The 25,094-nt window shown below is 36.8% G+C and overlaps 4 protein-coding genes and 1 long non-coding RNA gene across 9 annotated transcripts in view; 3 read left to right on the plus strand and 2 right to left on the minus strand.

The window, feature by feature from the left end:
- LOC135137696 (uncharacterized) overlaps positions 1-25,094 on the minus strand; it is a 234,463-nt gene that overhangs the window by 31,526 nt on the left and 177,843 nt on the right. The window lies entirely within an intron of this gene.
- On the plus strand, positions 1,763-2,896 carry LOC135137777 (uncharacterized). Its single transcript, XM_064067514.1, has 2 exons — positions 1,763-1,923; positions 1,973-2,896. The coding sequence occupies exons 1-2, from the start codon at positions 1,858-1,860 to the stop codon at positions 2,828-2,830; spliced, it is 924 nt and encodes a 307-aa protein (XP_063923584.1). The 5' UTR covers positions 1,763-1,857; the 3' UTR covers positions 2,831-2,896.
- Positions 3,060-5,244, minus strand: LOC135137776 (uncharacterized). Its single transcript, XM_064067513.1, has 5 exons — positions 5,136-5,244; positions 4,757-4,901; positions 4,502-4,702; positions 4,396-4,448; positions 3,060-4,287 (listed from the first exon to the last, which is right to left on the minus strand). Exons 2-5 carry the CDS (start codon positions 4,867-4,869, stop codon positions 3,728-3,730), a joined length of 927 nt encoding a protein of 308 aa, XP_063923583.1. The 5' UTR covers positions 4,870-4,901; positions 5,136-5,244; the 3' UTR covers positions 3,060-3,727.
- Positions 5,276-25,094, plus strand: part of LOC135137774 (uncharacterized) — a 48,000-nt gene continuing 28,181 nt past the window's right edge. For 2 of the 4 annotated variants that reach the window (XM_064067506.1, XM_064067507.1), the window contains exons 1-2: positions 5,276-5,651; positions 5,709-6,017. In XM_064067506.1, coding sequence (XP_063923576.1) covers positions 5,514-5,651; positions 5,709-6,017 — 447 coding nt within the window. In that variant the 5' untranslated portion in view covers positions 5,276-5,513. The remainder of the gene's footprint in view (positions 5,652-5,708; positions 6,018-25,094) is intronic. The other 2 variants (XM_064067508.1, XM_064067510.1) reach the window with 1 other exon arrangement.
- On the plus strand, positions 18,391-23,671 carry LOC135137775 (uncharacterized). 2 transcript variants are annotated; one of them, XM_064067512.1, is made up of 3 exons: positions 18,849-18,897; positions 18,950-20,390; positions 23,422-23,671. In XM_064067512.1, coding segments are annotated over exons 1-3 (1,659 nt in total). In that variant the 5' UTR covers positions 18,849-18,895; the 3' UTR covers positions 23,638-23,671. The 2 variants fall into 2 exon arrangements, with proteins under 2 accessions (XP_063923581.1, XP_063923582.1); XM_064067511.1 differs by having other exon boundaries at positions 18,391-20,390.

Genomic DNA, 25,094 nt, shown 5'->3' on the forward strand with positions numbered 1-25,094 from the left:
CAAGGAAACCATGAACATAAGTTACATCTTAACCCATCGCTTAAATCAAGACTGTCTAGAAAATTTCTTTTCTCAGGTATAGACTTTGCATAATTTTTTAATCACATTTACAAAATATTTGTTTTTAGCTTAGAACCAGAGGAGGCCTTCATGACCACCCTTCGCCTTTGAATGCGTTGTACCGGATTCGCATGATTCTTCTGGGTAAGAATCCAGGCCTAGTCCAAAAATCTGCAAATGTAGAAATCCCTGTGGAATGTGAAGACGATAGTTTTGTTTTGGCTGCAGCCTTGAAACGTGCTAATATTGAGAACATACAAATTACTGAACCTCAACCAGTGAATGTCGAGGATGATGCCAGCTCTACAAACAGTTCCACTGGATCTATTTCTTCGACATCTGTTGCGGAAAAAGGTGGTCTTTTGTATGTAGCAGGGTATTTAGCAAAAAAATTTTTAAAGGAGTACTCATCTCTTGGTCGATACACGCACGAAACACAGGAGGCGATGAATTTGCATTCATATATGATGCCATCTTGGATAGAGAGCCTGTCATTTGGAGGACTAATACAACCCTCAGAAATTTGGATGCATCAAGTGGAGGCGATGGAAAAATATTTCCAACGTTTCCACAAAAACGATATCGTGAAAGGCAAAAACATTACCAACAACACAGCTATGTATATTAAAAAAAAAGTTTATAATTTGATGATTCCAGACAAGTTGGTTAAAGCTTTTGCTCGTCAAAGGATCTTTATTAGGATCAAATTTTTAAATTTTCGAAAAGAGGAAGCTAAACTGCGGAAACGGAAGCATGCGTTAGCAGGTGCATCTACAAAAACAGTAAAAAAAATGAAGAAAATTGTAAATTAAAACGTCTTTTCGTTTATCGTAGTTTTATTGTTATTATTTTAAACCCACCATTTACCCAAATAAACGACCGGCATTCAAGTAAGATTTGCACTATTACCTGTAACAACACTAACGATACCAATAATTTATTCTAATATAATTTCATGTGTTGATTTAAAAAGATCACAAGTTGCTTAAAAAACATGTTGTAGTAGACACGACAAGTTGATACATGACATTTTTAAACGAATACAGGATATACCCAAAACTGAGATGACTTGCAGTAGAACTAGATTGTTGTCTTTATAACAGTAAAACATGTCAATTAACTGAATAAGTAAATAATACTAAGGTACTAACAAATTTTTTTCGGTCACCTATTAGTTCACTCCAAGAAATTTGTGATTAACAATGTTCACAGTGTCTGTGAGCTATAATTTTATTTGACGATAGTACACTTTTTTTTCATTTAATATAATTATTTTTGATTTGACAACAAAATTTGATTGTTGCTGAACAGTTAGCGAGTCACGTTATGCATAACGTTGTTTAAATGAGGCTGCTGAGTGACGTCAATTCCCGCCAGTTTCCGCCTCGCTCTGATTGGCCCATACTTACCAGGCAACCTATATACTTTACGAATCTTGAAGCAAAACTAGCTTTCTTCCAGCTGATGCCGAGCCGCCATTTTAAGTCCAAGGTAGTGAGTAAAGCAATTGCGGAACTCTCTCTACAGGGACACTACTTAAGGTAGGTAGATATTATATATATATCTAGTGACTTTACTTAAGATGACCGCCACCCGCCACCATGTGGTAGTTAATTGTACTATTTGCACTATCGATTGACGTTTGACATGATATTTGACGTATATTCTTTCAAAAAGATGTCACAAAACCTAACCTATAAAGCTGACATTTGTGACAACTTGCATTCAATACGCTCTATTAGTGATGACGTAGATGACGCCATTTTTGTTGAGAGTGGTCAGTGCGTGAAGCTAAACATGAAACCAATGTTGATAAAGGGGGAGGTTAAAGCCAGCATGAAAGCAAACAATTATAACGTTGAGGTATGTTGGGAGTTATGCAGTTATGAGTTTTTAATTACATTTTTTTTAGGTTTCCTTTGATCTAGATGAAGGAGTTAAGGAGGCGTCATGTACTTGCCCAAGAGGAAAGGTCCTTTGCCACCATATGGCGGCTTTATTATACCATGCTCACTACCATGTGAGCACCACTGATGTGGAATGTCAGTGGAGTGCTCCACGCGTAAAAGGTGGTAATGGAGTGGTAAAATTAAAGGATATTTATCCAGCAAAGCAAAGTTATAAAGCTGGTCAGAGAAAGGCAACTGACGCAGAAATTACAGAATTTCGGAAACAATTAGGCGCAACAAATATTGTGGGATTTTCTTGGCTGTTGCGTCCTGAAGCCACTCAAGAGGCGTCCATGTTAATCCCAGATATTGAAGAAATTTTGCATTCACCCCAATACATATCGGCCGAAGACAAGGATGATTTTGTAATCAAAACAAGTAAAATAACCAAAGAAATAATTTCCCAAATTGTAAATTTGACAAAAGGGCAACATGTCAATGAAAACTGGCACATTGCCAGAAAGCATCGTCTAACAGCTAGCAGATTTGGTATGGTGCTGTCAGCAATTAAAAGGAATAAATTCCCTCCGTCGCTGTTTAAGAGTCTGGCGGAAGGTTACAACTTGGATCGGGTTGCGGCTGTACAGTGGGGCAAAGAACATGAAAAGACAGCTCTGCAAGCATTCAGGGAAGCTGTCGTTGCTGAAGTGGAACCAACTGGCTTTTGGTTAGATAGATCAGGATTTTTAGGGGCCAGTCCTGATGGATTAGTTGGATCTGATGCAGTGGTGGAAATAAAATGTCCGTACAAATATCGAGATGCCCTTTCCTTCAAGGAACTGGATAAAAAATACTTCTGTGGTATGAAGGAGAAGACTTGATAATTAACCAAGAACATAACTATTACCATCAGGTGCAGGGCCAGTTATATCTATCAGGTCGAAATGTCTGCCACTTTGTAGTGTGGACATTAAAAAACACACTAATTTTCCAAATAGAAAAAGATATGGAGTGGGGAAAAATTTGGAAACTTTAAAAAACTTTTATATTTCAAAGTATCTTCCATATATTTTAAAATAAAACAATTGTACATAAGAAATTATGTAGTTTTTTTTTCTGGTGGGGGCGAAATCCTCCTGGAGCATGGTTCCACTATTTTGGGAAGTTTCAGACTCTTACTAGCTGACTTCCTGTGGTCTGGTGTTAAGGGACTCCATGAGCATTGCTTTAAAGGTTTTTTTTTTAACGTACAATGTTTCATTAAACGTTTACTCGTCGTTAAAAAATTGGCTCACTTCTCTAATAAGGGGATATTGTAGATTTGTTAATGCTGCCACAGCTTTAAATACCACATCCCCATAACTACATAATGAGCCTGGCATGAAATTTAAAATGTGATAGCACTTCATGCGTCGTATAGCCCGTTCCACATGAATTCTTGCACGTGCTATATTTTCAGTGCATTGGACTTGTTCTGGTGTAAACTGGGGACTTCTTAAAAATGGTGGAATATTCACACTCACACCAGGAGGCAATATATTTTGAATAAGAAAACCCCTGTCGGCTAATATTAAATCGCCCACTTCTAACTGTTTTAATATCCCACAATCCTGTACAACTTTTTGATCTGAAGTAGATCCTACGTACAGGTCACTTACATAGGTAATGACACCATTTGGAGCCACACCTATTAAGCCCTTAAAAGTGTTGTGGTGTTTGTAGCTGCTGTACGTAAGACGTTGCTTTTTCATTGACGTTCTAGCAACAACTGTAAATATTTATGTACAGTCTAGAACTGCTCTGCAATTTGTAAAATTGCTGAAGCTTGTTGGCAAACAAGACTTATTTTTCTGTCGAGATGGTATCACCTCCATAAATTGTTGATATAGGACTTCATAAATTAGATGCACATATGTAATCACGATATTCGTTACAGCTGCTTGCGAAATATCGAAACGTTGTGCTAAATCTAGGTGGGGGCAGTTTAGCCGAAGTTTCATCAACGTCAGCAGCAGTTGATCAATTTTATTCAACTTTTTGATGCCCCATTTTAAGTACCACTTAATCTCAATGTTTTCAATGAGCTTAAATAAAGTCTCAAAAATTGTACTTTTTGGCAGTCCAGTGTACAAAAGTACAAGTCTGTCATTATTCTTAATATTCTCATATGAAAATCTCACTGAGAGGTACTTAATCTTTTCCTCACATTCTTGGAGTCTTTGTTTTAAAAAATACACTTCAACTTCCAGAGCAACATTTGAAGCAGCTGACACCGATTGAGCTGCTGAAGATGGCCCTGCACTGGAGGTTGATGGTCTTGCATGTGATGCTGATGGTTCTGAAAACATTAATGTTTAAGTGATCCGCTGACACTTGGTTAATCATAAGAAGAATCTTAAATATAACGCCTCACAATTTGCTGATGTTGGATATGAATAATAATTACCTTCGACAGTTAATATTGCCACATCTCTAAACGATGTTGAAGTTGATGGCATTCTAAAAATTTAAATGGTTTAATGCAATAAATATGTATTTTTATTAATCATTACTCTTCAGCTGATGAAGGACCAGGTATTGCTGGATCATCGAAAGTCTTCATCTTCCTTGTTCGCTTCTTTTTTTTCTCAGGCGTTGAAGCAATGAATTTTTTTTTAATATTATGTAAGAACAACTCAGGGCCATTCTTTTTCTCTCCGTCCCTAAAGTGGCAACTGCAGACGTATGCACCAGGGCCTGGTTCAACATCTCTCCTAAAAAGTTAAAAACGATTTTATAAATATGAAAAAATATGTTATGATGTTCACCTAAGCAAACGTTTCCATTTTGCACTTTCCTTTTCCGATTTCGGAAACCTAAAAAACCTACAAGTATCGCGGGTACTGTAGTGCTTGCAATCAGGTGCCCAACACATTCCCATTTTGCCCCTTCAAAGGTCTGAGTTCAACTCCTCTACAAATAATATAAATATTAAGAACAAACAACTTTTCGTTTTTATATGAGTCAGCAAGTTACCTCACTTTGTTATTATGTGAGAGGAAATATTAATAGTTCGGCTGCTTTGCAGGATTTTGAATTTACACACAAAGAAAGAAAGTGAGGTTAAAACGTATCAACATAAAATTTTAACAAAAGAAGAATCCATCAGGACGTTTAATCAATTCTAGATTGTTTATTAGTACTTACCAACACTCACAATTCACTTTTGATACACTACAACTGTATAATAAGTTTATAATTAATAAAAACACGCAAAACCCTTAACAATTCGGTGTTTGTTTAGCTTCACTGTGCTTGACCTACCACAACTGCTACGTCACACTAATATGGCGTAATGACATTTTTACGCAAATTTCATTCATTATTGTGGACAGTTTCATCATAGTATCCAGTAGGCGGCGCTAGGAACTTTAAGCTCCCGTGGCCTTCTGTGATCTCTTCGAAAAAAGACCATTTTCATCTCGGAGTTCGCAGACCTGTTATATACGGCCGTGAACGCAACAAAAACTAATAACATCTTTATATTTATGCAGGTTATGTCAATGCCTTCATGTTCTCCACAAAATGGCAAAAAGAAGTGCATGTAGTGTAAGCTGTAAAAATTTGGTTACAAAAAACGTGAAAGTGAACGACTCGAGTGATTTTTGGGAGGATGATTTGGATGAAGATGCCATCGATGACTGCTTTAAAAAAGCGACACAGGTGTTAAATGAATGTTCAATTGATCCAAGTACAGAATAAAACAATATGGTTTTTTAGGAAGCTGCTGCGGATGTTTCTTTGATGTCATCATATAACAGTGTTTTTAAGAAACCGAAGCACATGTTAACATCTACCCAGTACTCACAACCAGCTCTTGAAAAGCAAGTCAGCATTGAGGAACGAATTCGAAAATTAGAAGAGAAATATTCAGCAAAAGAAGGAGAAGCTTCAATTTTACGATTGAATTTACAGAATCTCAGAACATCGTGTCAATTAGATCAAGAGCAAAAGGATTTACAATGGAAAGAAAAGTTGTCTATTATTGAAAAAGAAAATAAAACGATTAAGAGCGATTTAGAATTTAAGGTTGGTATATGCTTTCATATGCATTAATTCTTTTACTTCTTGAATATCTTAAAAAAAAGTTAATATGTAGTGAATTCCACAAATATCCGAACTGTCAAGTGTCAGAATTAGTTAAATGCACTAAATGCCATGGAGTGTACCACGGTGGTATAAGTAAGGTGTTTCAACTCCATTCATAAATTTTCATAAAACGGGCGCTTAAAAACTGGTATCGTAGTAGGTTGTGGGAGCTAAAGTCACTAGATAGATTAAGTACCGCAATCCATTAGGCCCATGAGTTAGAGAGAGAATGTCAATTTTGCCCCAAAATGGTGGCGCTTTTTAGTGTCTTTTGTACATTACTAAAAGTTTACTGGTAGAAGTGCTTCAAGGACGCATTCTCTGCTACGTCACATAAATTGAGTTCTGTGGTGTATAGCACGTGTATAATAATAAATAATAATTAGTTTATTGTTAGTTGCATTACGTATCTCCCAGCCCTTTTTATATTCTTGTTCTCCCAAAACCTGGTAACTGGAAATTTCCAATTTTTGTTTGTTTAAAAAATAATTACCTTCTCAGCATTTACCTCCCATAATAATGTTGATGTCTATTATTTTCACTATATACCAAAGTATATAGCCCTCTTGGCTAAATATTTTTGCATTCCTTGAAAAATTCAGATTTCAGATAAATAACATTTAAATTTACCGCTTTTTTGCCCCAAAATGGAGGAGCATTGCGGTACTTAATCTATCTAGTGACTTTAGTGGGAGCTTAAGATGACCGCCACCATGTGGTAGTTAATTATACTATTTGCACTATCGACTGACGTTTGACATGACATTTGACGTATATTTCCCCTCATCTTTCAAAAAGATGTCACAAAACCTAACCTATAAAGCTGACATTTGTGACAACTTGCATTCAAGGACATTTTTACGCAAATTTCATTCATTGTTGTGGACAGTTTCATCATAGTATCCAGTAGACGGCGCTAGGAACTTTAAGCTCCCGTGGCCTTCTGGGATCTCTTTGAAAAAAGACCATTTTAAACTCGGAGTTCGCAGACCTGTTATATATGGCCGTGGAGTGTACGTTGGTGAAAAATTTTTGCTGAAAGTGGATCAAAATCTAAATGCATGTCCTGGTTCTCTGACAGGTTATCTTGATAATTTTAAGCAATCAGAACAATGGCGCAAATACGTCAATAGGTATACAAATTTAAAAACACTTATGAGAAAGCTATAGGTACCTATACTACAATTTAATACTTTTTAGGGAATATTTGTTGGATTTTAAAATCACGAATTGTTTGATGTGAAAAATTGCAAAAATTCTTTGAAAGTGTATATCTGATAATATCAAAGAATTTCTAACTTTTACAAAAATTATTACTTCTATTAAATAGTCAAATTGCATATACTGAAAATAAATCATATTTATCAACAATAGACAGAATATAAATCACAAAGTGACTGTTTGTCCAGTCAAAATAGACATAAAAATAGTGATCAAATAACAAAAACTCCGACAGAGCTGAATTTTGGTAGATACCTTGAGTACACCAGTATAAATAACGTGCCAAAAGTCCTTATAGATCCCATGTGTGCTAAAGAAGTTATTCAAGGTCAAAGGTCAAAATTTTTATTTTTTTGGATTAACGGTAAGTTTTATCAAAAATATAGTTCAGACAAAAATTATAGAGCATAAAATTATCTACAAAAATGGTCCTTATGCTTTTTTTTCCTAAGAATCACCATTCCTAAGATATCACCGTTCTAATAGTTGAGGGAGTTGCATTTTACATATGTACATATTTCCACACCACCTGTGAGGTAGTGTACTTGGCGCGTTTTTTTTAACGTGGTTTCCCCAGTAGGCCTACGATCTGTTATGAGGTTATGACGGAGTTTTATGGGAAAATACTGTATTTACTGCATGATGATTATTGATTTTGATATTGATATAGTTGATTGATTTAAACTATAGTCCCAATTTCTGTTAACATTCATACTCTTCAAATTCGACTGCAACAGTCATGGTCTTCTTCAATTTCTTCTTCTTCCTCTTCTTCTTGTTGGGTGTTCATAAATTGTTCAACTGAAGATCAATCAGCTGTCTCTTCATCGATATCACATGAATCTTCGTCTGTTGGATTCAATTGAACATTCGAACAAGAGTGTCCTTGGCAATTAGTGCACGCTGGTGAACACAACAACCCTACTCTTCTACAGCCACATTTAGTACAAAAAATTGTGTTTAGGAGTTTTTTCGGAGCAGGTGGAAGTATAGTTTGAATCGGTTCCAAAGTATTATCTGTTAATTTCCAACCCCAGTCTTCGGGGTTCAGTTGATAGCCTAGCCATGTCTGAATTTGATAGTATACTCGATACAAGATGGTTGTACTTGTTTCTTGTTTCGTTTTTTTTTTTTACGAAAGTTAAATATCTATACTTGTCGATACAATTAATTTTTTTGGAGCTCCATAAACAGCAAAGAGAAAGCAAATGCCTTTTGTGATTATCGTTTGAGGAGACGAGTCAATTTCTTCAAATACTTTAGCGCAATCAATTAAGTCCTTTTTTTCAAATAATTTCAGGCCTGATGTTTTACCCCTTCTGAATATTGCTGATGTACGAGTAGTATCGCAGCCGGTTATTGCATGTAAAAATAAAATATGGTTTTGGCATTTTGGATAAGCAAATAAACATCTTGAAGAATATATTTCTCTTCGCTGTTGAGCCTTTCCAGGTTTTAAAAAGTACATAAATAATTTTTTTCACTAGCAGCCATGGAGCATCCAAATGTCGACTCATTTAGAGGTAGCAAATTCAACTTTTGCGACCACCGGTTCAAAAAGAAGATTGAGGTTATGTACGCAATACTTGATGTGATTATTTCTTAAAAAATGAATAAATGTGTGATATTAACATTACTTGAGTATACGCATGGTAGTTGGTAGACGGTAGAAGATAAAATGATTAACTCAGCGACAAGTATAAACGGTTTTCTTTGTGTTGAAGATTTAGATTAAGTTTGATTAGAAATCAAAACAAAATCACGTTGCGTCAAAAAATTGAACGTTTATTTTTTCAATTTATTGTCTTATAGTTTCTACTAGTGAAAAAATAGTATATTAACCACGGTTGCAAAGCCACTTCTAGACCTCGCGCTTCAGAGCCCTCGACGCTGCGCGTCTCGGGTTCTAATTTGCGCTCGGTCTAGAATGCTTGGCTCTGCAACCTTGGCTAATAATATACTATTTTTCACTAGCAGCCTGGGCGCATGCAAATGTCGACTCATTTAGTGGTAGCAAATTCAACTTTTGCTACCACGGGTTCAAAAAGAAAAATTGAGGTTATGTACGCAATGTTTGATGTGATTATTTCTTAAAAAATGAACAAATGTGTGCTACAAACATTACTTGAGTATACGCATGGTAGTTGGTAGACGGTAGAAGATAAAATGATTAACTCAGCGACAAGTATAAACGGTTTTCTTTGTGTTGAAGATTTAGATCAAGTTTGATTAGAAATCCAAACAAAATCATGTTGCGTCAAAAAATTGAACGTTTATTTTTCAGTTTATTGTCTTATGGTTTCTCTAGTGAAAAAAATAGTATATTAACCACGGTTGCAAAGCCACTTCTAGACCTCGCACTTAGAGCCCTCGACGCTGCGCGTCTCGGGTTCTAATTTGCGCTCGGTCTAGAATGCTTGGCTCTGCAACCTTGGCTAATAATATACTATTTTCGCCTCCTGACATGTAAACAAAACATTCATACACCTTTGACATGCCGCGTAACAATGACTTTACGCACCAAATATCAATTTACCGTTGCTTACCCGCCTTTGGGTGCCAAAGTAATTCAATATGCATTAGCCTCTAGAAGCTCTAATAAAAAAAGTTCTGTATAAATAATAAAAGAAAACATACTAGAATACTACTTTACATCATGTTTTGTTCGATAAAAACTTTTGAATTAGAAAAAATGAATTATTTAAAAAAAAATCACATGGCGCCATCTCGTGGCTGTCGGTATTATAGATTCCTTCAGTAAACGTCAAGTCTAGATTTCGGCGAAAAAATTGAATACAATTTTCGTGCGTTAGGCATTTTGCAGGTTTCGGTCCCATGCCATCCTCCGCTTCGCGTCGGGTGGCAAATTAGGACCTCAACCTGCAAAATGTTACCTACTGCACTCATAATGTAAATAACTATTATCAATCTATGGTAGAAGATAAGTGTTATGTAATGACATTCAGTAGGAAAGTAAATGTGGTAAAATCAGACTATACCATCAACGGTCGGATTCTTTGCAAGAAGAATAAGGTAAAGGATCTTGGTGTTCTTTTTGATTCGCGCCTTTCATTTGTGGAGCACATCAGTAACATATCCACCTCAGCATCTAAAATGCTTGGATTTATATTTCGGGTATCAAAAACTTTTCAAGATCCTCTTCTGTTAAAAAGTCTGTATTTTGCGTATGTGGTAAGCAAGATGGAATATGCCTCTGTTGTCTGGTATCCTTACTATGTGATACATAATCTTGCTGTTGAAAAGGTACAGCGTCGCTTCTTGAAGTATCTTTCGTATAAGATTGATGGATTTTATCCTCAAAGAAATGTAGACTACAATTACCTCCTTCAGAAACATGGATTTGTTAGTTTAAAGAATCGACGTGAAGAGCATAGTGCTCGTTTCATATCCAGATTGATAAGTGGCAAGATAGATTGTCCTGAATTGTTGGAAAGAATCAATTTTCATGTACCACGTGTTGCGTCTCGCTACATGGCCACGTTTCATCAACCAATTTCTAGAACGAATTTGCTAAGAAAGGCACCGTTAGTTCATATGTGTAGTAATGCTGATAAACTGTATGATGATATTTTTTTTCTCCCAAGTAAACTGTAATGTGTTCGTTTATTTAGTTTATACTAAGGATAGCTTCTAATTGTGGGTATGATAATAATTTAGTTTGGGAACGAATATGATCTAATTTACATTTTTATTTTACGTTGTTTATTTTATTTTATTTTGCTACTAGTTAAGTTACTATTGTCCAGTAATTGGATTGTATCTGTTGGGCAATAAACATTAATATTATTATTATTATTATTAATATTAATATTATTATTAGAAGGAACTGGCCAAGGGACTGAATTTCTTTTGAGTATATATTCTCAGAATTGTTAGTAGTTATTTATTACATTGTTCGTCGTTATTTTATACTTGTAAGAGACACGAATGACATTTTTACTTACATTAAGGGGGCTCGCTAGACGAGGTATAACATTTTTTTTGGTTTTTTGTATTAAAAAATAATATTAATAATAGATGTATCATACATCAAACTGCAGCTTTTTTCATATTCTAGAGCGCAGAGACCAGTTCAATCAACTAAAAAAATATGGCTGGGAAATATCGTAAAAAAGCACCATTGTATGTTTTCTTTTCAAGTTTTTTGAGTCATAACCATCATAGAATCGCTTGAAAATTCGCACATGGATAAAACATCACTTTTTACAGGGCGCAGAGTCATTAAATGTTTGTTAGTGGTACAATTTGTTTAAATAATAATGTGTTAATTAAAATCAAAATATACCATAAATTAATGCAAAATAATGATTTATTGGTTAGCAGAGTTTTTAACAAAAACTAACAATTATTGAAAAAAATGGGTATCAATTCGACAAAATTTAAGCAGTTAGTTCAGTACTTTGCCGATAGGAGCGCCACTAAAATTTACGGAAGCGACTTTCCAGGTAAAACCCTTTTCGCCTGCTCTACCATAAGCTGATTGTTAAGAGTTCTCGGCTGATTTTACTAATTTATGGCAAGGAACTCAGTTTTATAACAAGCCGCCAGGACCGGCCGTAGTAATCTATTGTTAAGGAAATTAACTTTTACGCAATGAGGTACTGTCATAAAACCGAATTAAAACTGGGGAACTATAATATTTTTACTCCACTCAGGATCCTGAATTCAATACACATGATTACTAAAAATTCATTGTAATATTATTGTTAATATATATTTTGCTTTCTTAATTAATAAAACTAATAAACATATTTATAATAATAATAAAAAATATATAAAATACAGCTTTTGTTTAATACGTATAAGTAGCTAAGTGTATCTACTACTTATCCCTGAAAGGAGGTGTTTTAAAAAAGCCCTACGCCCAGTAACTTCTCCCTTCATTGTTTACTCGAAAAAAGTGTTTGCATATGTTTTCATTTGCCGAGAGATCATTTTCAAAATATATTTATAATAAAAATATGCAAGTCTTGGTGATGAAAAATGTACTCCTAATAAATTATTAAAGTACATAAAAAAATAGAAACAAATTTTATTTATTTAAAAAAAATCTCTCGCAAAGGCAGGTTCCTCTTTCTTCTTGAATCAATTATTTATCGGACAATAATGCGCCAAAGTAAAATCTGCCAAGTTTATCTACCATTTTTTTACATATATTTCTTCGTCTTTATAAATTTTTTCTATATTTATTCCTTTGGGTGTCCATACAACAAAATAAACTTGTGAAATACCCGTAACAAGCATTTGTCCCTGAACTTGAAAGTAGTAATCATGATTTTCTTTTTAGTTTCAATTCTCTGTCTGTCAATGCAGTGGCGGCTCGTGACCTAAAATTTTGGTGAGGCCACACCTTATGACGTAAAAATAGTTAAATACATATAATTTTTTTTTATATCTGTAAATTACTCTACTCTGTCAGTTGAAAGTGATACCTGAGATTAAAAAAATTTCCACTTCCATTTTTCCCACACTTGGCGACTTACTTAAGAAATTTGGAATTGTAAGTTGGTTTTATACGCCAATACTAGATGAAAATTTATTTTATCACGAATTCGGCGTTTTTTGATCACAGGAAATTTGAACATAAAAAAATATTAACAAAAATGCACCACATAATCAACTATCCGGCAAGAACCGACGTGGAGGTGTAGAGTTTTCTTGCCAAGAAAAAAGGATAGGGCAGAATAGGAAACAAGAATGATAACAAGTGGAAGGTTTAAAACAAAGGTAAATAAAAAATGTGGCAAAACAATAGTAATATAAGTAAAATGAAAACTTAATAAAAATTGTAGTTTTCGAACAACCGCTTCAAAACCGTGGTAAATAACAAAAAAAAAGATTTATAAATAATATAAACAATAACAATACTTATGGATTAATTTATCTTGTAGGTTGTATTTACTGAAATTATGTAGCAATTGAAATAAACCTTCAGAAGTTCGTCCAGAAATAACATCGAAAAAACCCATGAATCTTTCGACAATTTTACCGGAGATAATGTAACGAAAAATAACTGATAATTGCGATTTACAACTTATGTCAGTCGTTTCATCAATCTGCCAGGAAAAAAAAAGCTTCAAAAATTTGTTTGCTAATGTTCTTGTTTATGACAAAAGAAATTGATTCAGCTAACTCGTTCTGAATCATTTTTGAAGTACTGGAAAACACGGGTTTATTGTCAGAATCTTTTTCCAAAAAATTTCCCATATGCCTAAGTGTCATATCTATTCAACAACGAAATTAATTCTTTGAAATTACCGCGATTGAAAGACGTTTCTGACTCGTCATGTCCTCTAAAGCTAAGCTCTTGTGTGCATAAAAATATAGCAACATCAATTAACTTTTTAATAATTTTCCTATTTTCGCGAACTTTGACATTAAAATTTTCTATTTGAATTTTGCGAGCAGAATCTAGAGTACTGACAATATTCTGTTGGCCGAGAAGAACAAACTTGGAAGTAGATGATATGTGATCTTTACTTTTGGAATATTTTTCCAAGGAACCCGACAAATTTTTCAAATCTGCATATCAAGTTTCTCACCAAACCGATTCTCCACTATTCGAGAATAAAATACATGGCCAACAGAAAAGTTTATTCACAGTTGTACTCGCAGCAAGCCAATCATATTTTGTATACCAATTGAGACTGAACACCCTGATTTTTTTGTTTTTCTCTTTGAATTAATGTTAAGCTTAGATCTGGACATGGACGTTTGCTTTACTTTACAAACTGTTTATCTTCGTATGTTAACTTATTGGAGGGACATTTATTCACGAGAAAGTTAATAACAATGTCATTTGTATTTCGAACCGTGGAGATTACCTGAGTACCAGATGGGCTGCGTCCATGTTCATTATTATTTAATTACAAATAAAATTAATCGGAGTATCCACAATCCACTACTTAACCAAGTAGCGAACTCTTTAACGACAACGACTGAAATTTAAAATTTATGCACTCTGCAAAATGCAAAACGCACGTGCATGTTGACCTATGATGTGGACTGAACTAAGAAGGAGAACCAATCAGATAAGAGCTGCGGCCGGCCTCAAAACTATCTGTCCTAAAGCATTTGATTCCCATAATAAACGGAACCGGCAATACTGTGCGTTGTAAAAACATCGAGCCTCCTATTCCCACATTTTGATCAACCCGTGAGGCCGGCCTAAACGCATGAAAATACATGATTGGTTAGAATAACGCTGCGCCTTTATTTTGTGGTTGGCATAGAAAGTTCAGTTGTCGCGCTAATTTTAAATTCCCCCGTACAAAAAAAATCCATGTTTCATACTAATGGAAGAAAAACATTTTTTATGATTATGTATGGTGAGGCCCTGCCTCACCTGCCTCACCTGAGAAGCCGCCACTGTGTCAATGTTCTTCGGGAGACAAATCTTGCGATTTTGAAGGGCATTTATTTTCGACTAATGCACTCCTATCCTCTAGAACCCTGTCTGGACTAGTAGCCAAGTAAGGAAATTGTTTTGAAATAAACAAGCCAGTTCAGTTTTTATATTTTTATTTATTTCAAAACACTTGACAACTTTTTCCTCACTTTGCTGTCCATAGTATGTATGACTATTACCTCTAAATGTACTGTACAACAGAGACTCCACAGTTTTAGCTATTGCTGTAGTCGGTCTAAATTTGTAAATACGTCCAAAATTTGAAGCCGTAACTCTAATTTCTCTTTCTTTTGCCCAAATGTGCCTGTTGCCTAGTGTCTATTTCAATTTGGTCTAAATTCAAAGATAATTTTCTCAAAAAAACCTCTTTGGCTGTCACAAATGTTTCTACATCCATGACAGGATTTTCTAAAAAATATTTAAACCATAATCGCAGTCGGGACCAGCATACGTAAATTTTTTTACGACATATTTTTTTTACGAATATTTGTCCAAGATGAGCTTGTTTTATAGACGAACAATATTTTTTTGTTATTAAACCAGGACCGTTTTAATCACAATATATTTACTTATCCCCTCTAAAAAATTGATGACGTCACCTCAAAATTTTGCTGAATAAATCCTATCTAAATTTTATAAAATATGATGAGTCTCTTCTTGTGATTTATCATTCCATTCATGTTTTTTGGATTTGCATATACAAGATGACCCCAAAAATTAATGAATGCGTAAATTTATTTTATTGATTTAATCAGGAACTACAGAACCCAATGCTTTGAAATCTTGCAAATGTTTTAAGGTTATAAAGAGCATAATAAATTTTTAGTCAAAATATATTTGCTTATCCCCTCCAAAAAATTGATGACGTCAGCTCAAAAGTTTGCCGTATAATCCTATTTAAAATTTACAAAATATGATAAGTCTCTTCTTGTAATTTATCATTCCATTCATATTTTTTGGATTCGGATACTCAAAAAATTTAATGAATGTGCAAATTTATTTTATTGATTTAATCAGGAACTACAAAACCGAATGCTTTGAAATCTAATGTGAAAAAAAAACATAATAGGCATGCAGTCGTCACGGTTCCGATAGCGAGGGAAGTACTGTCTAAACTCTTTAGACCAATTTTTTTGGTTTTCCCATTTTTCCATTTCTCAATTTTTCAATATTTCAGTTTGGGATTTTTTCACTGTTTCGATTCATTACTTTTCCTTCCATTTTTAGGTTTTTCGATATTTCAGCTTTGGAATTTTGCAATATTTCGTTTCTTCAATTTTTCAAGTTTTTGATATTGTGTTTTCTCTGTTTTTAAATTTTTCGATATTTTAATTTTTCAGTTTTTAAAGTTTTAGGTTTTTAGATTTCTCACTATCTCGACTTTTCGATTTTTCAGTTCCATGATTTTTCAATTTGTCGAATTTTTAAATTTTAAATTTTTTGTTCTCGATCATTCAATTTTCTGAGTTTTCAGGCTTAGATTTTTTTGTTGTTCAATTCTTGGATTTTTAAAATTTTTGGTTTTTTATATTTTCCTATTTATCAACTTACTGGGATTTCAATGTTTTGATTTTTTGATTGTTCAATTTCTCGATTTTTTGAATTTTTAGTTTTTGATGCGATTTTTTTTTTTCAAAAATTTTCAGTTTTTCAATTTATTAACTTTACGATATTTCAGTTTTACGATTTTTAATTTTTTTAATTTTTCAGTTTTCAATTTTTGACGTTTCTAAATTTTTCGATTTTTCAATTTTTCGATTAACTAATTTTTTGATTTTCCCATTTCTCTATTTCTTGATTTTTCAATGTTTCAGTTTTGGATTTTTTCACTTTTCCGATTCTTCAATTTTCTTTCCATTTTCCAGTTTTTCAAGATTTCAGTTTTGAATTTTTTCACTTTTTCGATTTTTCAATTTTCCTTCCATTTTTCAGTTTTTCAGTATTTCAGTTCTGAGATTTTGCAATGTTTCGGTTCTTCAATTTTTCCATTTTTTGATGTTTCGATTTCTCGGTTTTTCATTTTTAAAGTTCTAGATTTTCCGTTGATTTTTTTGTTTTCCTTGATGTTTTGATTTCTCGATTATTCGATTTTTCAAGTTCTCGGTTTAGATTTTTTGTTTTTCCAATTCTTCGATTTTTAAATTGTTTAATTTTTAGATTGTTCAATTTCTCGATTTGTAGATTTTTCAATTTTTCGGTTTACCGATTTTTTTCATTTAAAATGTTTCAATTTTTCAATTATTAAGTTTTCGATTTTTCAATTTTGGTGTAATTTGAAAACGGTATTAATAATACACTTAGGCGAACAAACTAATAGACGGGCTTGATAAGCCTTGTTTGCTCTACAGTGTCTAAATTGTGTTTGAGTAATACAGGGTTAGTCACGAGATAATTACTTCTGAAAATTATTTTTACGCAACCCAAAATACTAATACCCTGTACCACTTGATATTATCTAAATTTAAAATGAAATGCCTAATCCATGATTGCTTTGACTTTGGCAGTGTCACTTTGACGTTAATTAATTTTTATAATTTTTTTTCATCGTTGATTCGCCTCTAGAGCCCCATTGGATCGACGACATACAGTCAAATCAATCTGGGCTATACTGAAGCTGTAAGTGCTCTACCAATGTTGTTCGCCGCTAATGTGCATGTGTTAATTCGCCATCTCTGCGTCACCTAAAGCCTCTTCGAAGCGCAAATCTGCAACCTCTGGACTTCTTCGGCCATCCATTTACAAAAAAGCCGTAGCATCCCCCCAAAATGCCCAACATTTTCAACAGATTAGTAGTTAAATTATTTACTTACTTGTTTGAGTTTGTGTCGTAACCTTTGAATAAAATGACTTGGGGCCGAGTAAACAATCTGAATTTAAATAAACGAAAATGCTATGTCATGACATTCACAAGACGGATTAAAAAAATCACTTATCCCTACAGCCTTGATGATGTTACTTTAGAGAGACCGGATGTTGTCAGTGACTTAGGTGTATCTTTTGATAGCAAATTGTCATTTGTACATCACATCGCTAAAATTATAAACTCAGCTTACAAATGCTTAGGTTTCATTGTACGTAACACCAAAGATTTCACTAAAGTATCTTCAATTAATATAATTTACTTTGCGTTTGTTCGTAGTAAACTAGAATACGCATCTGTCATATGGTCGCCCTTTTATAACATCCACAGTTCCAATCTGGAAAGAATTCAGAGAAGATTTCTGAAGTTTGTTACATTCATGCTGGACGGCTCTTATCCCGTTCGTAATTTTCCACAAGACTTATTATTAAATAGATTTGGTATTCAGAGCCTTGCAAAAAGAAGATCCTTGCATTTAACGGTATTTTTGTACAAACTCATACACAATTTTATTGACTGTAAGTACATAGTAGAACAGATATCCTATCGAATACCGCGTGTTAATAGTCGTTACACCACTGTACTTTACTTACCTAGGGCTAAAACTAACATGCTTGCTTCATCACCTTTGTACCAGATGCTTCGTAACTATTGCGATATTGAAGCTGATTTGGATATATTTTGCTGTAGTTTGCAAGAAATCAAATTTAGATTTGGTTAAAAATCTCATTTTCATATCTATGTTCTTTTTGTTTTTTTTCCTTATTTGTTATAATTTAAACTTGCTAATTTCACTTCTCTCTTTTTGTTTTATGTTATAATCTTTATGCTCCTTGCCTAATAATTGGAGTTTTCACTCTGTTGAGGCATTGTATTAGTAATAATAATAATAATAATAATAATAATAATAATAATGTTACCGCTGCCGCCACGTGGCCGCCACTGGACCGGCCCCCGTGATGCTGGCGCCGCTGGCGTGGACCGGCGCAGAGAGAAGAGGAACAGCTGAGCGGAACGACGTAAAAAATATATGGCGTACCAGTGGTGCCTTGTATAACTTTTGTAATTCGGACACTTTTCTTTGAAATATATTATAGGGCAGCGGTGGGATAGCCCTTGTGCTTTTCTGTGAGAGTTCGGGAGTGATGTGAATGCGATGGATCGTGATAGTTACTCCAGTAGCTCGAGCTCCAGATCGAGTTCAGCGGATGGGAACTACAAGAGCAGACAGAAGCGTACTCGATCACCTTCCAAAGCGTCCCGAAACTTAAGCGCACCTGGTACGAGCCGGGGCAGCGACCATAAGTCATGTACGCCATCAAATACACCTCCGTTACCAAAATCCAACGATACTGTGAGCAGGTTAGAAGTGTTGGTGGAAAAGTTGATTAAGCACCAAACAAAGGCGAAAGACAAACACCATCGTGGAATTAGGGTTGCTATAAAACCGGAAAGTATACCCGAGTTCACGCCTGGAAATCCAAATTTGAGTTCAGCGAAATGGATCGCAAAAATCGAACAGTTGGCAAAAATTAATAACTGGGATGAGCCAACCATGATATTTTTAATGCAGAGTCGTCTAAGTGGATTAGCTCGACGCTGGTATGATAATTTATCAACATATCGACTGAGTTGGAAAGAGTGGAAGAAATTGCTCGTAAAATCCTTCCCTGAACACAGAGATTTCGCCACTACGTTACGTGCCCTCGTAAATCGGATGAAGTTGCCTACAGAATCATGGGAAAGATATTACTTTGACAAGGTAGAACTTACAAATGCTTGCGATATTAATGGACATAGAGCCGTGTCGTGTATTATTGATGGTATTGAAGATCCAAGCGTCCAAGCAGGAGCCAGAGCAGGTAGATATACGAGCCCAGACCGGCTCTACGCTGAATATATCTCTGTTCTAAAACCTGAAAAGTCCGTCTCGAGCACGACTGTAGCGAAAACTGCGTTTACAACTCCACATCGCCGTCCTTTGAGCGAAAGGGAGCGATCGAATGAGCCGCCTTCAAAAAAAGCGAAACCACCGGCTAGAAGACCCCCAAAATGCTATAACTGTAGGGATGAGGGTCACTTTGCCGATAAGTGTCCGAAACCCAAAGTGGAATGTGCCAGTTGTAAGCGGTTGGGCCACCTTACAAAAGATTGCCGCAGGCAGTCCATCAAGAATCAAGTTGTCCTTGAGAAAGACTTGGCACCCGTCAACAGTAGTTATTTTTTTGACTGCTGGGTTAATGAAACGCCCTCCCAGGCATATGTTGATTCGGGGTGCGGCGCTGTTCTAATCCGGGAAGATACCGCCAACATGCTGAACATGGAACGCAGTCCCTGCACGAAATATGTAATAGGTTACGGCGGAGTAGCCACGAAAACTCTCGGAAAACTGACCATCCGACTCAAGATAGATGGTGCAGAGGCTGAAGTTGAGAGCCTGATAGTACCCAATACTGCTCAAGAAATTCCTGTGCTGGTGGGCCAAACTTTCTTAAATCAAGATGAGATCATGATGATTGTTTCTGGACAGACCGTACGAGTTACCCGAAGAGGAAGTGACTTGTGCGAAACTCTCGATGTTCCTCCCAGGAAAATTCCTTTATGGGCAAAGGAATCAATCGTGTTAGAACCGAGAACAACGGCTCTCGTCGCCGTGACTTCTCGAGGTGCCTGTGCCGACGACGTATACGTAAGAGGTGGCTTACGACCGCTGCCTGATGGAGAACACGTCGTACACGAATGTATTACGAAGGGGGAGGATGGCTACGTCGCCATCACGAATCTTTCGTACCGGCATATCGAGGTAAGTCCCAAAACAATCTTAGTTAGGTCTGTAGTTTGTTTTGAGGAAAAGTCGTCTCCGGTGTCAAAAGTAACAACTGCATTGCCGTTAGCGACACAATCCGTTGATGTAGTCGATGTTTTCGATTTCCATAATCTGATATACAATCAACATCTCACGCCAACGCAGGTCCGTGATTTAGTTAGTTTAATAAACGAATTTAGCGATTGTTTTGCGTCAACCACTAAACATCTAGGCAAAACCGACGTGTTGAAGATGTCGATACATCTTCAGGATGACAATCCTGTGGTCTATCGGCCATATCGTCTCTCTCACAATGAACGCCAAGTTGTGAGAGACATCGTAAAAGATCTACTCGAAAATGAGATCATCCAAGAATCGGATTCGCCTTACTCGAGCCCTATAGTCCTCGTGAAGAAGAAAAACGGTGAGCAGCGTATGTGCGTCGACTACAGAGCCTTAAACGCCAAAACAGTAAAGGACAGGTTCCCTCTTCCACACGTTGACGAATTCGTAGAAAAATTGAAAGGATGTAGGTACTTTACAAGTCTGGACCTGGCCAGCGGATACCACCAATTGCAAATAGAAGCTTCTTCTGTTCCTAAAACGGCTTTTGTCACTCCAGACGGTCACTACGAGTTCCTCAGGGTTCCATTTGGATTGTGTAACGCACCAGCTGTGTTCCAAAGAACTATAAACAAGGTTTTGGGGAATTTGCGTTACGGGAAGGCGCTAGCTTATATGGACGACATATTGCTGCCGACAGAAGACATCGAAAGTGGCATGGCTAATCTAAGACTGGTCTTACAGTCACTTCGCACTGCTGGACTTACTTTACGCCCGGCCAAGTGCCAGTTTTTTATGGAAAAAGTTGAATACTTAGGACATGAGATTAGTGGCCAAGGCATATGACCAGGGAAAGCAAAGACAGTCGCAGTCGAGAATTTCCCAACGCCGACTGATGTACGCGGTGTCAGACAGTTTCTTGGCTTGGCTAGTTATTTCAGAAAGTATGTTAGAGATTTCGCTAGAATCGCTAAACCGCTAACAATCCTAACAAAAAAAGACACTGTTTTCACATGGGGTGACGAACAACGGATAGCTTTTGACGCCCTCAAAAAGTCATTAACATCACGACCTCTATTGGCGATTTACGACCCGCAATTGACGACGGAGGTTCACACTGACGCATCCAAATGGGGAATAGGTGGCATTCTATTACAAAGGCAAAGGGACGGTACTGTTCGACCAGTACTATATTATTCCAGACAGACTACGAAGGAAGAACAACGATACCACTCATACGAGTTAGAGACAATGGCAGTGGTGTATACATTGAAAGCATTTAGAATATATTTGATTGGTCTGAAATTTAAGGTTGTGACGGATTGTAGCGCGATTCGCGCCACTCTATCGAAGCGTGATTTGGTCCCTAGAATTGGAAGATGGTGGCTAAGCATCCAAGATTATACGTTTGACGTCGAATATCGTCCGGGACACAAAATGTCACACGCTGATGCTTTGAGCAGAAACCCTGTCGGTTTAGAAGTAACGATTGCAGGTGCCGTAAACATCAACGAAGATGATTGGGTTCTAACCGCTCAGATGTTGGACGATAGGTGCAAGTACCTTATCGAGACTCTGCAACGGAAGCCAGAGGATAAGGAAGAACGAGATATACATGCAAACTATCGTCTTATCAACAATAGACTGTATAAGATTACAAACAACGGGAATAAGTGGGTTGTGCCTAAGACGGCAAGACGAAACGTCGTCTCGCATTTCCATGACGAGAATGGCCACTTGGCAGATATGAAGACGATATCGGCCATATCGGCATCATACTGGTTTCCTGGAATGCGTAGATACGTCAAGAAGTATATATCGAGTTGCCTACCGTGCTTGTACAACAAAGACATGGGTGGGAAAAAGCCAGGCTACATGCACCCTATCGAGAAAATTGCGGTGCCCTTTGACACACTTCACGTTGACCATCTGGGCCCTTTTGTCAAGTCGAAACGAAAGAATGCATATTTAATAGTGCTTGTAGATGCTTTTACAAAGTTCGTGTTCATGAAGGCAGTCCCATCAACTAAGGCACGACTCGTGGTTAACTTCTTGAATAGCATGATAGACAATTTTGGTGTTCCTAGAAGAATCATCTCAGATCGAGGTAGCTGTTTTACTAGTAAGCAGTTCACGGAATACTGCAAGACTCTAAACATAAAGCATGTTTTGAACGCAACGGCAACCCCGAGAGCAAATGGTCAGGTTGAACGTTACAACCGCACGATATTAGCCTCACTGGCGTCATCTATGGAAGATGAACAAAGATGGGACGAAGCCGTCTCGGCAGTGCGATGGGGACTGAATTCTACGGCGAATTCGTCTACGGGAAAATCGCCGTACGAGTTGCTGTTCGGATGCGTGCCAAGAAGCACTGGTACTGCATTTCTGGCCAACGAAGTGGCAATTGAACCAGAGAATGCAGGAGACGTCCAAGCAATGAGAGCGAACGCAAAAGCTCTTATAGACGCCCATCAAAGCAAACGCAAAGCTTCCTTCGATGCACATCGACGTGCGGGGCGAACGTATAAGAAAGGTGAACAGGTTCTAGTGCGAACGATTGCTGCTAGTAACCAGGGCCAAAGCAAGAAGCTTCTGCCAAAGTATAGTGGGCCCTTTGTCATTACAGAAGTCCTGACACATGATCGCTATGTAGTCGAGGACATGACAGGTTCTTCTCGATCGCAGAGAAGCTACAGAGGAGTCGTTTCCCTCGATAAGCTAAAGCCCTACAACGTGAGAGTTAGTTCAGAATCCGACGGAGAATCTGAGACTAGCCATGAGGGTTGTTCGTCATAAGGTCAGCTAGTGGAATTCTAAGATCACTACGTTGCTGTCTTAGTATCCCCTAGCAACAGGTTATGTTATTATAAGCTTAGAATAAGTTATATAGGGTTACTAACTCGGGAATAGTTGAGGCGAGATTTAGCCTAATTTGTTTGTTAACTGGTCCCTCTTCTTTTAGGGCAACTCGCTCCACGGGGACGCGGAGGCTGGTAGCGTAGCCGACTGTTACCGCTGCCGCCACGTGGCCGCCACTGGACCGGCCCCCGTGATGCTGGCGCCGCTGGCGTGGACCGGCGCAGAGAGAAGAGGAACAGCTGAGCGGAACGACGTAAAAAATATATGGCGTACCAGTGGTGCCTTGTATAACTTTTGTAATTCGGACACTTTTCTTTGAAATATATTATAATAATAAAATGCCGTAAAAGAAATTTTTAGAAATAATTTTCTCGTGATTAATCGGTTGCAAAAGATCAAGAGGCACACTGACAAATTTATTAGCGGCGCCGGAGGAGATTTCCGACTGGCTGCGGTACCACCATAGACCACGGAGGTAGAAAAGACCGGAGGGAAGGTGTCGTGAATTTTGTGACACAGACTCAGGCACCGTTTATGACCCTACTTGAAATGCGCGCTGTGCTAAGCTCCACCCTCTAAATGTTTAGCAGTCATAACCAGTGGCGGGGCAACATATTTTATGTTGACAACCTTATATATACTAAGTCTCTAAATGTTATTATGATCTTTAATTATAATCAAAAATATTCAAATTAAAAACACCAACAACACGTCCAAAACTACAACAGCACAACTAAACTCGAAACTCAAGAACGAACAATTGCATATAAACAGCACGTGTTACGTGATAGTACGCCACTGGAAATCCAAACTCTGTCAGCTGTTGAGTGTAGGAGCGCGTTTGCGTCGGGCTGGCAAATATTGGCGCCTTGTTCAAATAAGATCATAACCGGTGTCTGACCGGGTCTTGAACGATGCCAGAATCGTTACATTGCTAGCATACGGTACGCTCCCTCCGGTCTCTTCTACCTCCGTGCCATAGACACTCGCGTAACCTCCTTTTCCACAATTGTCAAAATGAGATTGCCAAACTCAAAGCAATCATGGATTAAACATTTCATTTTAAATTCAGTTAGTATCAAATGGTACATGGTATTTGTATTTTGGGTTGCGTAAAAATAATTTTCAGAAGTAATTCTCTCGCGACTAACCCTGTATAATAATTGACCCTTTTCCTGTAAGCAAAGTGAGTAGATATTATGTAAATTCCAATGATACAGAGTGAGACAACATCGCGCAGGCGAAGTCAGATTTTTGGAGCGCCAAGTTAAAATTAACCAATGGGCAACAGATTACGCATGTGTTACCGGTTGCATTCTGTCAAAGCGGTTTGTTGTCACAGGCCTTTGCTCTGCTGCCGTAGTGCCGGATACTATTTCCAACGTGGTTTTGAAGATGCGTGCGCACGGAAAGTCACTATGGATGTTTTACGATCTTACAGGAAAAGGGTCAATTATCTCGAATATTAAAATTAATATGTCAAAAGAATACGAGAAATGATTATTCTGTGCTGAAGGTATGTTATGTCATAAATTATCATTATTCTGCATTATCGGCTTACGATGCTTTGATGACCCACGTCCGGTAGTCGTCTATCCCAGCGCGTCAGGTAGATGTAAAGAAGAATTGCTGGTTGCGTTTAAAGCAACAAATGGCGCCCAATTCAAACTTGTCTCTCGTCTAGCGTTCCCCCTTAAGGGTCTAACTATGTATATACGCGGCATTTGTGTGCATATTATGTCCTAGAATGTAACTCCTTCAACTTTTAGAACGGCG

The sequence above is a fragment of the Zophobas morio genome, unplaced genomic scaffold, assembly GCF_036711695.1.
Source record: "Zophobas morio isolate AGI-343-1 ecotype UQ-CSIRO unplaced genomic scaffold, CSIRO_AGI_Zmor_V1 ptg000029l, whole genome shotgun sequence".
NCBI classification, from domain to species: domain Eukaryota; kingdom Metazoa; phylum Arthropoda; class Insecta; order Coleoptera; family Tenebrionidae; genus Zophobas; species Zophobas morio.

Excerpts from the sequence above, each read along its gene's own strand:
- LOC135137777 (XM_064067514.1), top strand. The coding sequence starts at position 1,858 with ATGAAACCAATGTTGATAAAGGGGGAGGTTAAAGCCAGCATGAAAGCA. Across the intron at positions 1,924-1,972 it reads CAAACAATTATAACGTTGAG|GTTTCCTTTGATCTAGATGA; the intron begins GTATGTTGGGAG and ends CATTTTTTTTAG.
- LOC135137776 (XM_064067513.1), bottom strand. The coding sequence starts at position 4,869 with ATGGGAATGTGTTGGGCACCTGATTGCAAGCACTACAGTACCCGCGAT. Across the intron at positions 4,703-4,756 it reads AAATGGAAACGTTTGCTTAG|GAGAGATGTTGAACCAGGCC; the intron begins GTGAACATCATA and ends TTAACTTTTTAG. Across the intron at positions 4,288-4,395 it reads GGCAATATTAACTGTCGAAG|AACCATCAGCATCACATGCA; the intron begins GTAATTATTATT and ends TAATGTTTTCAG.
- LOC135137775 (XM_064067511.1), top strand. The coding sequence starts at position 18,744 with ATGGATCGTGATAGTTACTCCAGTAGCTCGAGCTCCAGATCGAGTTCA. Across the intron at positions 20,391-23,421 it reads TTTCGTACCGGCATATCGAG|GGCAACTCGCTCCACGGGGA; the intron begins GTAAGTCCCAAA and ends CTCTTCTTTTAG.